Source organism: Schistocerca nitens, chromosome 10 (genome assembly GCF_023898315.1).
Source record: "Schistocerca nitens isolate TAMUIC-IGC-003100 chromosome 10, iqSchNite1.1, whole genome shotgun sequence".
Classification (NCBI taxonomy): Eukaryota; Metazoa; Arthropoda; class Insecta; order Orthoptera; family Acrididae; genus Schistocerca; species Schistocerca nitens.
The window spans coordinates 213,016,444-213,028,935 of NC_064623.1; the positions used below are offsets into that span (position 1 = coordinate 213,016,444).

General features: G+C 51.4%; 1 protein-coding gene across 1 annotated transcript; it reads left to right on the forward strand.

Annotated features, from left to right (window-relative positions):
- The first annotated feature begins 1,137 nt into the window (after positions 1–1,137).
- Positions 1,138–11,896, forward strand: LOC126210006 (proline-rich protein 2-like). The gene is made up of 2 exons (XM_049939113.1): positions 1,138–1,348; positions 11,268–11,896. Exons 1-2 carry the CDS (start codon positions 1,138–1,140, stop codon positions 11,894–11,896), a joined length of 840 nt encoding a protein of 279 aa, XP_049795070.1.
- Positions 11,897–12,492: the final 596 nt, after the last annotated feature.

Here is a 12,492-nt window from a genome sequence, read left to right on the forward strand (position 1 = left end):
CCTCCTTACCCTCTCCCAAGGTGGCTTCCGCCAGCTCCCCCTCCCTGATCATGTCCTCCTCCCCTCCATCTACCCCTCCTATCAACTTTGACCCTGCCCCACCCCCCACTTCTGGTGTCCTTTCCTTTAGGCAGCCTCCCTCCCTCCCTTCTCTTCCCTTCCCTTCCCTTCCATTCCATTCCATTCTCTTTCCTTTTCCCCCATCCCCTCCCTCCACCCCTCTTCCCCCGGGCTTCCCCTCCCCTCCCTCCCTCCCCCCTTTCTCCCCTGCCCGTGGCATCTCTGCTCTCCCCTCTCCCTCTCCCATCCCCTTCCTCCTCCTCCTCCTCTCTTGGCAGGTCCCTGGACTCGCACACGCATAGTGAACATTCGCGCGCCGGAGATCGTCGCCATCAGTGTCTAGTGTGTGTGCTTCGTTTTGTGTTTCGGCAGTTACAACTCAACTGTTCACATGTGCCGTCGCCGTTCTCTGTGTTTTGTGCGCCGTGTCAACAAGTGTTAGTGTTTTTATCGTCCAACGTGAACGGCTTCTTGTTTATTGTTTTTTGTATCTACTTTCTTTGCACGCCATTTTTTGTATTGTCTGTATCACCTATATCATGTTATTGTACCCCACAAGGCTGAAGAGCGGCGTCGAAAGCTGCTGCCAGCCCGCCTTGTATGAGGTGATTAAAATTACAATAAAGGATAAAAAAAAAAGAGCGCTAGGACTGTTCTGTATTCGCCGCTCAGTTGTATACTCGCCACCGAATTGTGTACTTGCTAGTCAGTTGTGTGTCGTCAGCCGACGTTGACCTAGCCGCTTCGACTCTAACTAGACAGATTTCTGTAGACACGGAGTTCTCTACCGTGTTTCTGTATCTCCGTTAATAAAGATAAGTACCGACTTTTATTTAATCAGAGTGTTTGGGTTTTCATCTTTCTGTTCACTGTTCCAGCGGACCGGTCGGCCCGCTATTAAAAGTGTGGCGGTGACTTCGTAAGCAGTTTCTACAGCGAATTGTTTGTCGCTACGAACGCCGCCACAAAACTGGCGACGAGGGCTTCCGAACTCGTGTGCAGGGCTGGTTCAACTTGTTTCTGGTTATACTAATTATAGCGATAAAATTTTGGGGGCTGGTTTAATTTGTGTTCACTATGTCTGCCGAATTACAACAGTTGATCTTGTTACAGAGTCAGCAAATACAAAGTCTGGTGGAAGCGATCGCCAAACAAGCGGCTAATCCTCCAACACAAAAGGAACAAGCACAGGCAGCACCACCTTTCCGTGCTTTTGATGCATCAAGAGAAGAATGGCGAGAATATTTCGCGCAGTTGCAGGCGCACATGACAGTCTACAAACTCACGGGTACTGAGCGGCAGCTTTAATTTCCACTGCAGGCGTGGAAGTCTATCGACTACTTTGTAAGTTGTTCCCGGAATCCAAGCCAGAAGCTTTAGACTATGACGTCGTTGTTAACAAGCTTGCTGAGTATTTCGAGTCGCGAGTTCATGTGGCAGCGGCCAGATTCAAGTTCTTCAGATTAAAGAAACTGCCACATCAATCTAAAACAGTGGTTAACAGATTTAGGGGGCCTCACCCGTCAGTGCCGATTTCATTGTGTGTGTGGAGCTTCCTACAGTGATGTCATGTTACGAGACGCTATTACTCAAAACATTGCAGATTCTCGTATTCGTGCTGCTATCTTAAAGTTGCCTGACCCGTCATTAGAGACTGTGATGAACATCATTGAAGCCCAAGATACTTTTGACTATGCTGAGTGTGAGTTAGATCAGCCATGTATTTCTCAAATTGCCTGTGCTAAGCAAGTTATGTCACGCCCGCGGCCCCACCGGCAGAGTCAGACTGTAAATACTAGCCGGCCGCGTCATGTTAAACACATTCGTCGGCCGCGTCGTGTTAAACACATTCGTCAGCCGCGTGTGCAAAATGATAGAGTTAAGTCTTGCCCTAAGTGTGTTCTTGCTCATCCTCGTGAACGTTGCCCGTTAAGAAACGCGGTTTGTCACTTTTGTCAAAGGAAAGGACACATCCAGACTGTTTGTTTGCGTAAACGCAAGACCAATTCTAGTGCTGCCTAGCCCATGGATATTCATGTTCTTCAAAGCCAGCCCGCCCAGAAGGTCGCGTTTAAAGACTCTTCCATGGTTCGTGTGGGTAATAAACTTGTTCGCAATAAGCCACCCACCCAGCCCTCTGCTATGCGACCCAAGTGTAATTCAAACGCTGTAACTCGTAATGTACAGACTGCAAGTGAAGCGGGAGTTGTTTTTTTTTTTGTTTGTGGTTTTAGGGCGCAAAACTGCTATGGTCATTAGCGCCCGGTCCGTGACTGAGGAAATAATAAAAACCGAAAATGGAAAACAGCAAAATTGGGAACGAAACTCAAAGAATTGGAGACACTAAAAGCAGAAACAAGGCTTAAAAGTCAACTACAGAGAGGGCTTGATGGTCCCCCGATAAAACTTCAAATGACTGACGTCATTTCACTGTCACTAATAAACTGGAGAACGCGGTCGGCTGAGCGCGTGTCATCTGCTAAAATCAACGATAGATCAGGCGATAGCTGTAGACGGAAGCGTAACGGATTAAAATAGGGGCATTCAATTAAAAGGTGTCTGACCGTCTACAGCTGAGAGCAGTGGGGACAGAGTGGGGGAGGATCGCCGCTTAAAAGATGTCGATGGCTAAAAAGACAGTGCCCTATCCGGAGTCCAGCTAAAATTACCTCCTCCCGACGACGCGTTCGGGAGGAAGAGGTCCAAGCGCAAGGAAGGGCTTTCACTTCCCGCAATTTATTGCGGGGAAGTGTTGACCAATGCGCATGCCATAAATGAGCAACTTTGCGACATAAACCGCTCCGTAGATCGGTGAAGGGAAGCGACTGAATAGCTGGCCGAGGAAGAGAAACTGCAGCCTTGGCTGCTATATCAGCCGCCTCATTCCCACAGATACCAGGGTGTCCCGGGAGCCAGAGGAACGCCACCGAGACGCCCCCCAGGTGGAGCAAGCGCAGACAGTCCTTAATCCGGTGGACCAGAGGGCGCACAGGGTAAAGAGCTTTGAGACTGAGGAGAGAGCTGAGAGAATCTGAGCAGATTACGTACTGTATCCGCTGATGGCGGCGGATGTAGTGGACAGCCTGGAGAACAGCGAAAAGCTCCGCAGTATAAACCGAACACTGGTCGGGAAGCCGAAAGTGATTTGGGGCGTCGCCAACAATATAGGCACTCCCTACACCCAACGATGTTTTCGAGCCGTCGGTGTAAATAAAGGTGGCGTCCGTCATTTGTGCACATAGAGCAGCAAATGCCAGACGATAAAAAAGATCGCAAAATCGTCCACAAAGAGGGAAATTGACAAAGATCACGGAGCAGACAGAACCGGGGACGGAGCCAAGGCGGTGCTGTACCCCAAGTTGTCAAGAAGGTTTTAGGAAAGCGGAAGGAAAGAGAATGGAGCAGTTGGCGGAAGCGGACTCCCGGGGGTAGTAGGGAGGAGGAGCGGCTTGCATACCCTACATCAAAGGAGGCGTCGAAAAAAGGGTCATGGGCTGGATTATCAGGCATGGAAGACAGATGGCTAGCATAACGGCTCAGAAGGACCGCTCGCCGATTGGACAGCGGAGGTTCAGCAGTCTCAGCATAAAGGCTTTCCACAGGGCTAGTGTAAAAAGCTCCAGACGCTAAACGTAATCCACGGTGATGGATAGAGTCGAGACGCCGAAGAATAGACGGCCGAGCAGAGGAGTAGACTATGCTTCCATAATCCAATTTCGAGGCCACTAAGGCGCGATAGAGGCGGAGAAGGACCACTCGGTCCGCTCCCCAGGAGGTACCATTCAGGACACGGAGGGTGTTGAGCGTTCGCAGACAGCGAGCCGAAAGATAGGAAACGTGGGAGGACCAGCACAGTTTTCTGTCAAACATAAGACCCAAGAATTTAGTGACGTCTGAAAACGGAAGGTTGACAGGACCGAGATGTAAGGAGGGCGGAAGAAACTCCTTACGTCGCCAAAAATTAATACAAACGGTCTTACTGGGAGAAAAACGGAAGCCGGTTTCGAGGCTCCAAGAGTGGAGGCGATCGAGACATCCTTGAAGACGTCGTTCAAGAAGGCATGTCCGTTGAGAGCTGTAGTAGATCGCAAAATCGTCCACAAAGAGGGAGCCCGAGACGTCAGGAAGGAGACAATCCATAATTGGATTTATAGCGATGGCGAACAGGACAACTCTCAGCACGGAGCCCTGGGGTACCCCGTTTTCTTGAGAGAAAGTACGGGAGAGAGTAGTGTTCACCCGCACCCTAAATGTTCGCTCTGCCATAAATTCGCGAAGAAAAAGGGGCAGCCGGCCTCGAAAGCCCCAAGAGAACAGTGTGCGGAGGATGCCTGTCCTCCAACAGGTATCGTATGCTCTCTCCAGATCAAAAAATATTGCTACCGTTTGGCGTTTCCGGAGAAAATTGTTCATGATATAAGTGGAGAGAGCAACAAGATGGTCAACTGCAGAGCGATGCTTTCGGAATCCGCATTGGGCAGGTGTTAAAAGATTGCGTGATTCCAGCCACCAAGCTAAACGGTAATTCACCATACGCTCCAAAATCTTACAGACACTACTCGTAAGAGAAATGGGGCGATAGCTAGAGGGGAGATGTTTGTCCTTTCCAGGTTTCGGAATGGGAACGACGATAGCTTCCCGCCATCGTCTGGGAAAAGTACTGTCGGTCCAAATTCGATTATAAAGGCGAAGGAGGTAACGCAGACTATGGGTTGATAAATGCATCAACATTTGGACATGGATACCATCCGATCCTGGGGCGGAGGAGCGAGAAGAAGAAAGGGCATGTTGGAGTTCCCGCATGGAGAAAACAGCATTGTAGCTTTCGTGATTTTGAGAGGAGAAGGCAAGATGTCGCACTTCCGCTGCACGTTTCTTCGGGAGAAACGCTGGCGGGTAATTTGAAGAGCTCGAGACCTCAGCAAAGTGCTGATCCAATGAGTTAGAAATTGCGACGGGGTCCACTAAGGTATCATGCGCGACAGTGAGCCCAGAGACCGGGGAGAAACTAGGCGCGCCTGAGAACCGTCGAAGCCGACTCCAAACTTCCGAGGAGGGAGTGAAGGTGTTAAAGGAGCTAATAAAGAATTGCCAGCTTGCCTTCTTGCTATCGCGGATGACGCGACGGCATCGCGCACGGAGCTGCTTATAGCGGATACAGTTTGCCAAAGTAGGATGGTGACGGAAAATGCGAAGAGCACGTCGCCGCTCACGTATTGCGTCACGGCATGCCTCGTTCCACCAAGGAACTGGGGGGCGCCGGGGCAATTCGGAGGTGCGTGGTATTGAACGTTCCGCAGCTGTAAGAATAACGTCGGTAATATGTGTGACCACATCGTCGACGCTGGGAAAGCGACGGTCATCGAATGTCGCTAGAGACGAAAAAAAGTGTCCAATCGGCTTGGGCAAACTTCCAGCGTCGCGGGCGCATATATGGCAGTTGAGGCTGCAGCCTAAGGACACATGGAAAGTGGTCACTCGAGTGTGTATCATCAAGGGCGAACCATTCGAAGCGCCGAGCTAGCGGAACAGTACCGATCGCAAGGTCCAAATGAGATAAATTTGTCGTGGAGGCAGACAAAAACGTGGGGACCCCAGTGTTGAGGCAAACTAGATCCGCTTGGTGGAAGACGTCTAGCAATAGGGAGCCACGTGGACAAGGATGTGGAGATCCCCAAAGCGGGTGGTGGGCATTGAAGTCCCCAACCAGCAAATAGGGGGGTGGAAGCTGACCAAGAAGATGAAGGAGATCAGCTCGTGCCATTGGTGTGGACGATGGAATGTATAAGTACAAAGAGAGAACGTGTATCCAGAAAGGGAAAGACGGACGGCGACAGCTTGGAAGGAACTGTCTAAGGGGATTGGATGATAATGGAGAGTATCATGGAGAAGCATCATGAGTCCCCCATGGGCTGGAGTGCCTTCCACAGAGGGGAGGTCATATCGTGCGGACTGAAATTGAGGGAGAACAAAGCGGTCATTAGGACGCAGCTTTGTTTCCTGAAGACAGAAGATGACCGGCGAGTAGGATCGTAAGAGGATCGACAATTCATCCCGATTGGCTCGAATGCCGCGGATATTCCAGTGGATAATGGACATAGGGTGAACAGAAAATGGAGGAATGTGACCAAGGGTGCTGTCAACTCAACGACTGCTCAGAGCTTGCGACCGACAGCATGGAATGGCATTCAGCCGAAGGCAGAAGATCCTGATCCATAGGTTGGTCAGGAGCAGCTCCTGCCACCAGCGATCGGCCGGTTGACCGGCCACCAGCAGTGCGCCTCGGCGACACAGAAGACGGCCGAGGGCGATTTCCGCCAGGTGGCGCTGTGGATGGGACACGCCTTCGCGGAGAAGAAGAGGAACTGGGTTTCTTTGTAGCCTTCTTGGAAGTATGAGGTTTAGAGGAAGGAGGAACCGATGGTGGTGAAGTTGCCGTACGTAAAAACTCTTCACGAGTATGCTCTTTCTTCGAAGACTTGGTGTCTGACTTGTGGGCTCGAGATTGAGCAGAACCCGACGAAGGGTGAGCCAAAGAGTGGGCAGGCGAAAGTGGTGAAGTTGAACGGGCGATCTTTGCGCTGGCCGATCGGACGACCGTGGCACTAAAGGTGAGGTCGCAAGTCTGCGTGGCCGCCTCCTTTGTTGGCCGAGGAGAAGCAAGGACAGTGCTGTATTTGCCTGTCTGAGGCACGGTGGGTTGTCGACTGGCGAATAATTTCCGAGCAGCAAAGGTCGACACCTTTTCCTTCACTCTTATTTCCTGGATGAGCTTTTCGTCCTTAAAAACGGGGCAATCTCGAGAGGAAGCAGCGTGGTCACCCATACAGTTGATGCAGCGAGGGGATGGAGGTGGACAAGCACCCTCATGGGCATCCCTGCCACACGTAACACATTTGGCCGGATTAGAACAGGACTGGCTGGTGTGATTGAAGCGCTGGCACCGATAGCAACGCGTAGGGTTTGGGACGTAAGGGCGAACGGAAATTATCTCATAGCCTGCTTTGATTTTCGATGGGAGTTGCACTTTGTCAAATGTCAAAAAGACAGTGCGGGTTGGAATGATCTTCGTGTCAACCCTTTTCATAACCCTATGAACAGCCGTTACGCCCTGGTCTGACAGGTAGTGCTGAATTTCTTCGTCAGACAGTCCATCGAGGGAGCGTGTATAAACGACTCCACGCGAGGAATTTAAGGTACGGTGCGGTTCCACCCGGACAGGGAAAGTGTGTAGTAGTGAGGCACGCAGCAATTTTTCTGCCTGGAGGGCACTGTGTGTTTCTAACAACAGGGTGCCATTCCGTAATCTGGAACAAGACTTTACAGGACCTGCAACTGCGTCGACACCTTTCTGAATAATGGAAGGGTTGACTGTGGAGAAGTCGTGACCTTCGTCAGACCGAGAAACAACAAGGAACTGTGGCAACGATGGAAGAACTGACTGTGGTTGAGACTCAGTGAACTTACGTTTGTGAGCAGACATAGTGGAAGGTGAGGAAACCATTGCGGAAGAATCCCCCATGATTACCGGCGTCTCCTATGGCGCGCTCCTCCCTTGTGGGGGCCCTCTCTGAGGGCACTCCCGCATTAGGTGATTGTTCACACCTCAGGTCACACCTCCCGACAAACGGACGGAGGGACCAATCAGCACTTTCGGAAGGTATCAGCTCGGGTAATCACCCCTCCCTGGGCCTGGCCGTTACCAGGGGGTACGTACGTGTCCTACCTGTCTACCCGGGGCGGGGAATTACGCGTTACCCCGTCACCGGCTACGCATGGAAGTGCGTGGGTCGGCCTTCAGACACGCACAGGGAGGAAGAAAGGGAAAGGGAAAGGGAAAGGAAAGAAAAGAAAAGAAGAGGTCTCAAACGCCGCAGCGGAGAAAAGGGTAGAGAGAAGAGGTAAGGAAAAGAGAATGACAAAGGAAGGTCGAAGACTTACAAGTAAGGAAGGCGAAGAATGTGGTACATTTACAAGCGTCCGTCTCCGGACGTAGGCACAAACCATTCCCCCAGAGGGGGAGAAAAGGAAGGAAGGAGCCAGAGGTGAGGGGGGGGGGGGAAGATGGGGGATGGGGAAGGATGCGGAAAGGGAAGGTATGCAGCCCAGAAAGGAAGGAAGGCCACATCAGCTCAGGGTCCCGTGCTCGCTACGCACGTATCCACAAAAGAGTTGTGGATCCCCTGGGGGGGGGGGGGGGCGGGAGTTGTTGTTCCACCCGCCCAACCCACGAGTTGTCGTAGGCAGCGAACACGCGCTAAACGCGCTGATTTTGTGTCTTCCGCCTCCACTGTCCCGATCCAGAGACAGTGTAATAAACTATTTGTGAAGCTACGCATACAGGATAAGACCTTCAATTTTCAATTAGACACTGGTGCGTCTGTGACTCTCATAAATAGTGCTACGTATGCTGCTATCGGCCGCCCTAAACTTTCAGCGGCAAAACATTCTTTGGCTACTTATAGTGGAGAACAAATTCCTGTGTTAGGTGTATGTAGCGCGCCAGCCACATTTCGTGGCAATACAAAAACAGTTTCATTCACAGTGCTCCGCGCTACAGACAGTGTAAACATTTTCGGATTAGACTGTTTTGACCTGTCTATCCAAGACAATGTGTTGCAAATTAATTCTGTTGTTGTTCCTCAAGACAGCATAACCGATTTGTGTAAACAATACAGTGACATATTTAAAGACGTACTAGGTTGTGCTGCGAACTTTGCCGCTCATATTACGTTAAAAGATAATGCTCAGCCTCGATTTTTTCGTGCTCGTCCAGTGCCTCACGCCCTCCGGGCACCTGTAGCACATGAACTTCGTCGTTGGCAAAACAACGGTGTTATTCAACCCGTTTCAGCGAACTAGTGGGCTTCTCCCTTAGTTATTATAAAGAAACCGTCTGGCAAGTTACGTTTGTGTGCTGATTTTAAGTCGACAGTTAATCCTCATACTGTCATTGATTCTTTTCCTTTGCCTAGACCGGACGAGCTGATGGATAAGTTATGGGAAGCTCGTTTCTTTTCCAAAATTGATCTCCGTGAAGCATATTTGCAATTGCCCCTCGACGAGCAATCACAACAGTATTTTGTCATAAACACGTCGTTGGGGTTGTTCCGTTTTCTGCGTTTGCCTTTTGGTTGTGCGTCAGCTCCAGCTGTTTTTCAGCTTTTTTTGTCACAACTTCTGGCTAATGTGCCATCGTGTTGCAACTATTTAGACGATATTGTTGTGTCCGGTCGGACGCCTGCTGAACATTTCCGTAATTTGGAGAGTTTGTTTACAGTGTTGTCTCAGGCAGGCCTACGTTGCAACATCGATAAATGTTCATTTTTCCTTACGGAGATGGAGTAGCTGGGACATGTTATTAATGCTCAAGGCATTCATCCCTCCCAGTCACATTTAGCAGCTATTCGTGATTTGCCCGCCTCTCGCAATCTGCAGGAATTGCAAGCAGTTCTTGGCAAATTGACATATTATATTAGGTTTATACCTAATGCATCACAGATTGCTGCACCGTTGCATCGTCTCCGCCGTAAGAATGTTCCGTTTGTGTGGTCAGCTGATTGCCAATCAGCCTTTCAGCAGCTTAAAGAGGCTTTATTGAATGATCGTTGTCTGGTCCATTACGACCCTAACAAGCCTCTGGTGTTAGCTTGTGATGCCTCTTCTTTCGGCCTCGGTGCTGTGTTGTCTCACCGAGTCGGTAACACCGAACGTCCTATTGCGTTCGCATCTAAATTGCTAAACAAAGCTCAGTGTAATTATAGCCAATTGGACAAGGAAGCGTTGGCTATTGTGTTCGGTGTCACAAAATTCCATCACTACCTCTATGGTAAACCATTCTATTTAGTAACAGATCACAAGCCCCTGACGTCACTGTTTCATCCGTCTAAACCAGTTCCTCAGCGGACAGCTCAGACTACAACGTTGGGCTCTTTTATTATCACAATACCAGTATGAGATACTGTATCGCCCTACAGCTCAGCATGCAAACGCTGACGCGCTTTCTAGATTGCCGATTGCTGCGGATGATGTCTTCGGTTCCTCTGACGACTCTTGCCATCAGATTGACGCCGATGAGCATCAATCCCTCCGGGATTTTCCGATTGATTATCGTCAGGTGGCACGTGAGACAGCTACGGATCCTCATCTGAGTTTACTATTACGTTTTGTTCAACGTGATTGGCCGTCCAAGGCAAAGGACATATCGGATCTTGTGCTTCGTCGCTATTATCCGCAACGTCATCTGTTGTCTGTTTCGCACGGAGTTTTGCTGTTACGCACCGAGAATGACCAGCTTCGTGTAGTGGTTCCCCAAGTGCTCCAATCCAATGTCCTCTACTTGTTGCATCAAGGTCATTGGGGAGTGGTCCGCACCAAGCAGCTTGCCCGCCGTCATTGTACATGGATCGGCATTGATAAGCAGATTACGCAGATGTCTACAGATTGTTCGACGTGTGCCGAACACCAAGCTGCTCCGCCTCAACGCTATTTTGAGTGGGCACGCCCTGCCGGTCCCCGGCAGCGAGTACATATTGATTTCGCTGGTCCATATTGGCATTCTCGTTGGCTCATCGTGATAGATGCATTTAGTAATTTTCCGTTTGTTGTGCCCATGCAGCCTACAACGTCTGCACAAACTATACAGGCGTTGACTTCAATTTTTTGTATTGAGGGTCTTCCAGAAGTTTTAGTGTCTGACAATGGTCCACAATTTACCTCTGCTGAATTTGAAAGTTTTTGTTCTGCCAATGGCATTCGCCATGTTCTTACTCCGCCGTTCCACCCTCAATCGAATGGTGCAGCGGAACGTTTTGTACGCACATTCAAGGATCATATGGACCGCCTTCGTGCTACGCACTCTCGTCTGCAGGCCCTCATCACGTTCCTGTCGTCGTACCGGACCACGCCACGCGACGGCCCTTCGCCTGCGGAGCTTCTCCACGGCCGTTGTCATCGCACCCTACTACGGTTGTTGCACCCCCCGGATCGGCCCGCCGCTTCTGAGCATCGCACGCGTTTTCAGCGCAACGACGCCGTTTTTTTCAGAATTTATCACGGTCGCCGTCGTTGGGAACGTGGTACCGTGATAAGTGTCCAGGGTCGCGGTTTTTATACTGTTCAAGGTGCTACTGGGGTGCACAGGAGGCATCAGAACCAGTTGCGCCGCGCTGGCCGCCCGGATTCTGCCGCTCGTTCTTTGTCCACAGATTTGGTCCGCGGCGGGTTCCAGCCGCGCCTTCCGACTTCGCTGCCGCCCCCAGGACAGCAGCAGCAGCAGCCGTCGCCGCTACCACGCCGACAGCCCGTCCCGTTGATGCCTCCCGCGCAGCTTCATCTGGGAGCGCCCCAGGTGGTCGCTCCGGCGCCTGCGGTCCCTCTTCAGTCGCCACCGCCTTCGGAGCTGATGGACGTCGACCCCTCAGCCGGGCCGCCTTCCCAAGCGGTGGCTGTGCAGCCTGTCCTGCAGCCGCTTTCCTTAGGCACCCCCAAGGAGTCTGGCACCGCAGCGCCTTGTCCGGCGCCCACTCAGCAGCCGTCGACGCAGCGTCAGGAGACGCTGCCTCTCTTCGTGCGTCCCGACGCCCCGTCGCGTCCCGTACCAGAAGCTGCGCCCGTGGTCACAGGCGTGCACCCTGACCTCGGTTTTCAATCGGTGTTTCCCGAGGCCCCGCGCAGCCAATGCTGGGGTGCGGACCGGGGACTGCCACCGACAACAGTCTCCGCCCCGGTCTCTTCTGCTACGCCTGCGGCCAGACCCTCCCCCGCCGTCGACGCTCGCCACGTCATTATTCAACGACGGTGCGGCGATTTTGGGGGGAGGAGTGTTATATCCTAGCCAGTAATGCCACCCGAGCCCGCTGCCAAAAGGTTGGCAGCATCAAAGTCCGGACGCCGTCCGCATAAGCAGCGCCAGCGAGACAGGAAATCGCCGCAAGTCTGCGCGCGCCACCGCTGGCTTCGGGTTCTTAAGCGCTGGAGTCGCGAGCCCTAGGACAGTTCTGTGTTCGCCGCTCAGTTGTATACTCGCCACCGAATTGTGTACTTGCTAGTCAGTTGTGTGTTCATCGCAGCAGAGTTGTTGTTTGTCGTCAGCCGACGTTGACCCAGCCGCTTCCACTCTAACTAGACATTTCTGTAGACACGGAGTTCTTTACTGTGTTTCTGTATCTCCGTTAATAAAGATAAGTACCGACTTTTATTTAATCAGAGTGTTTGGGTTTTCATCTTTCTGTTCACTGTTTCAGTGGACCGGTCGGCCCGCTATTAAAAGTGTGGCGGTGACTTCGTAAGCCGTTTCTACAGCGAATTGTTTGTCGCTACGAACGCCGCCACAAAAGTAGGAAAATGGACTGACATGATCGCCAATCTCTCTCCAAAGAAGCCTTTCAAAAATGTGCTTCGCAAAGTGCCCCCAGTCACAATTTATTACAC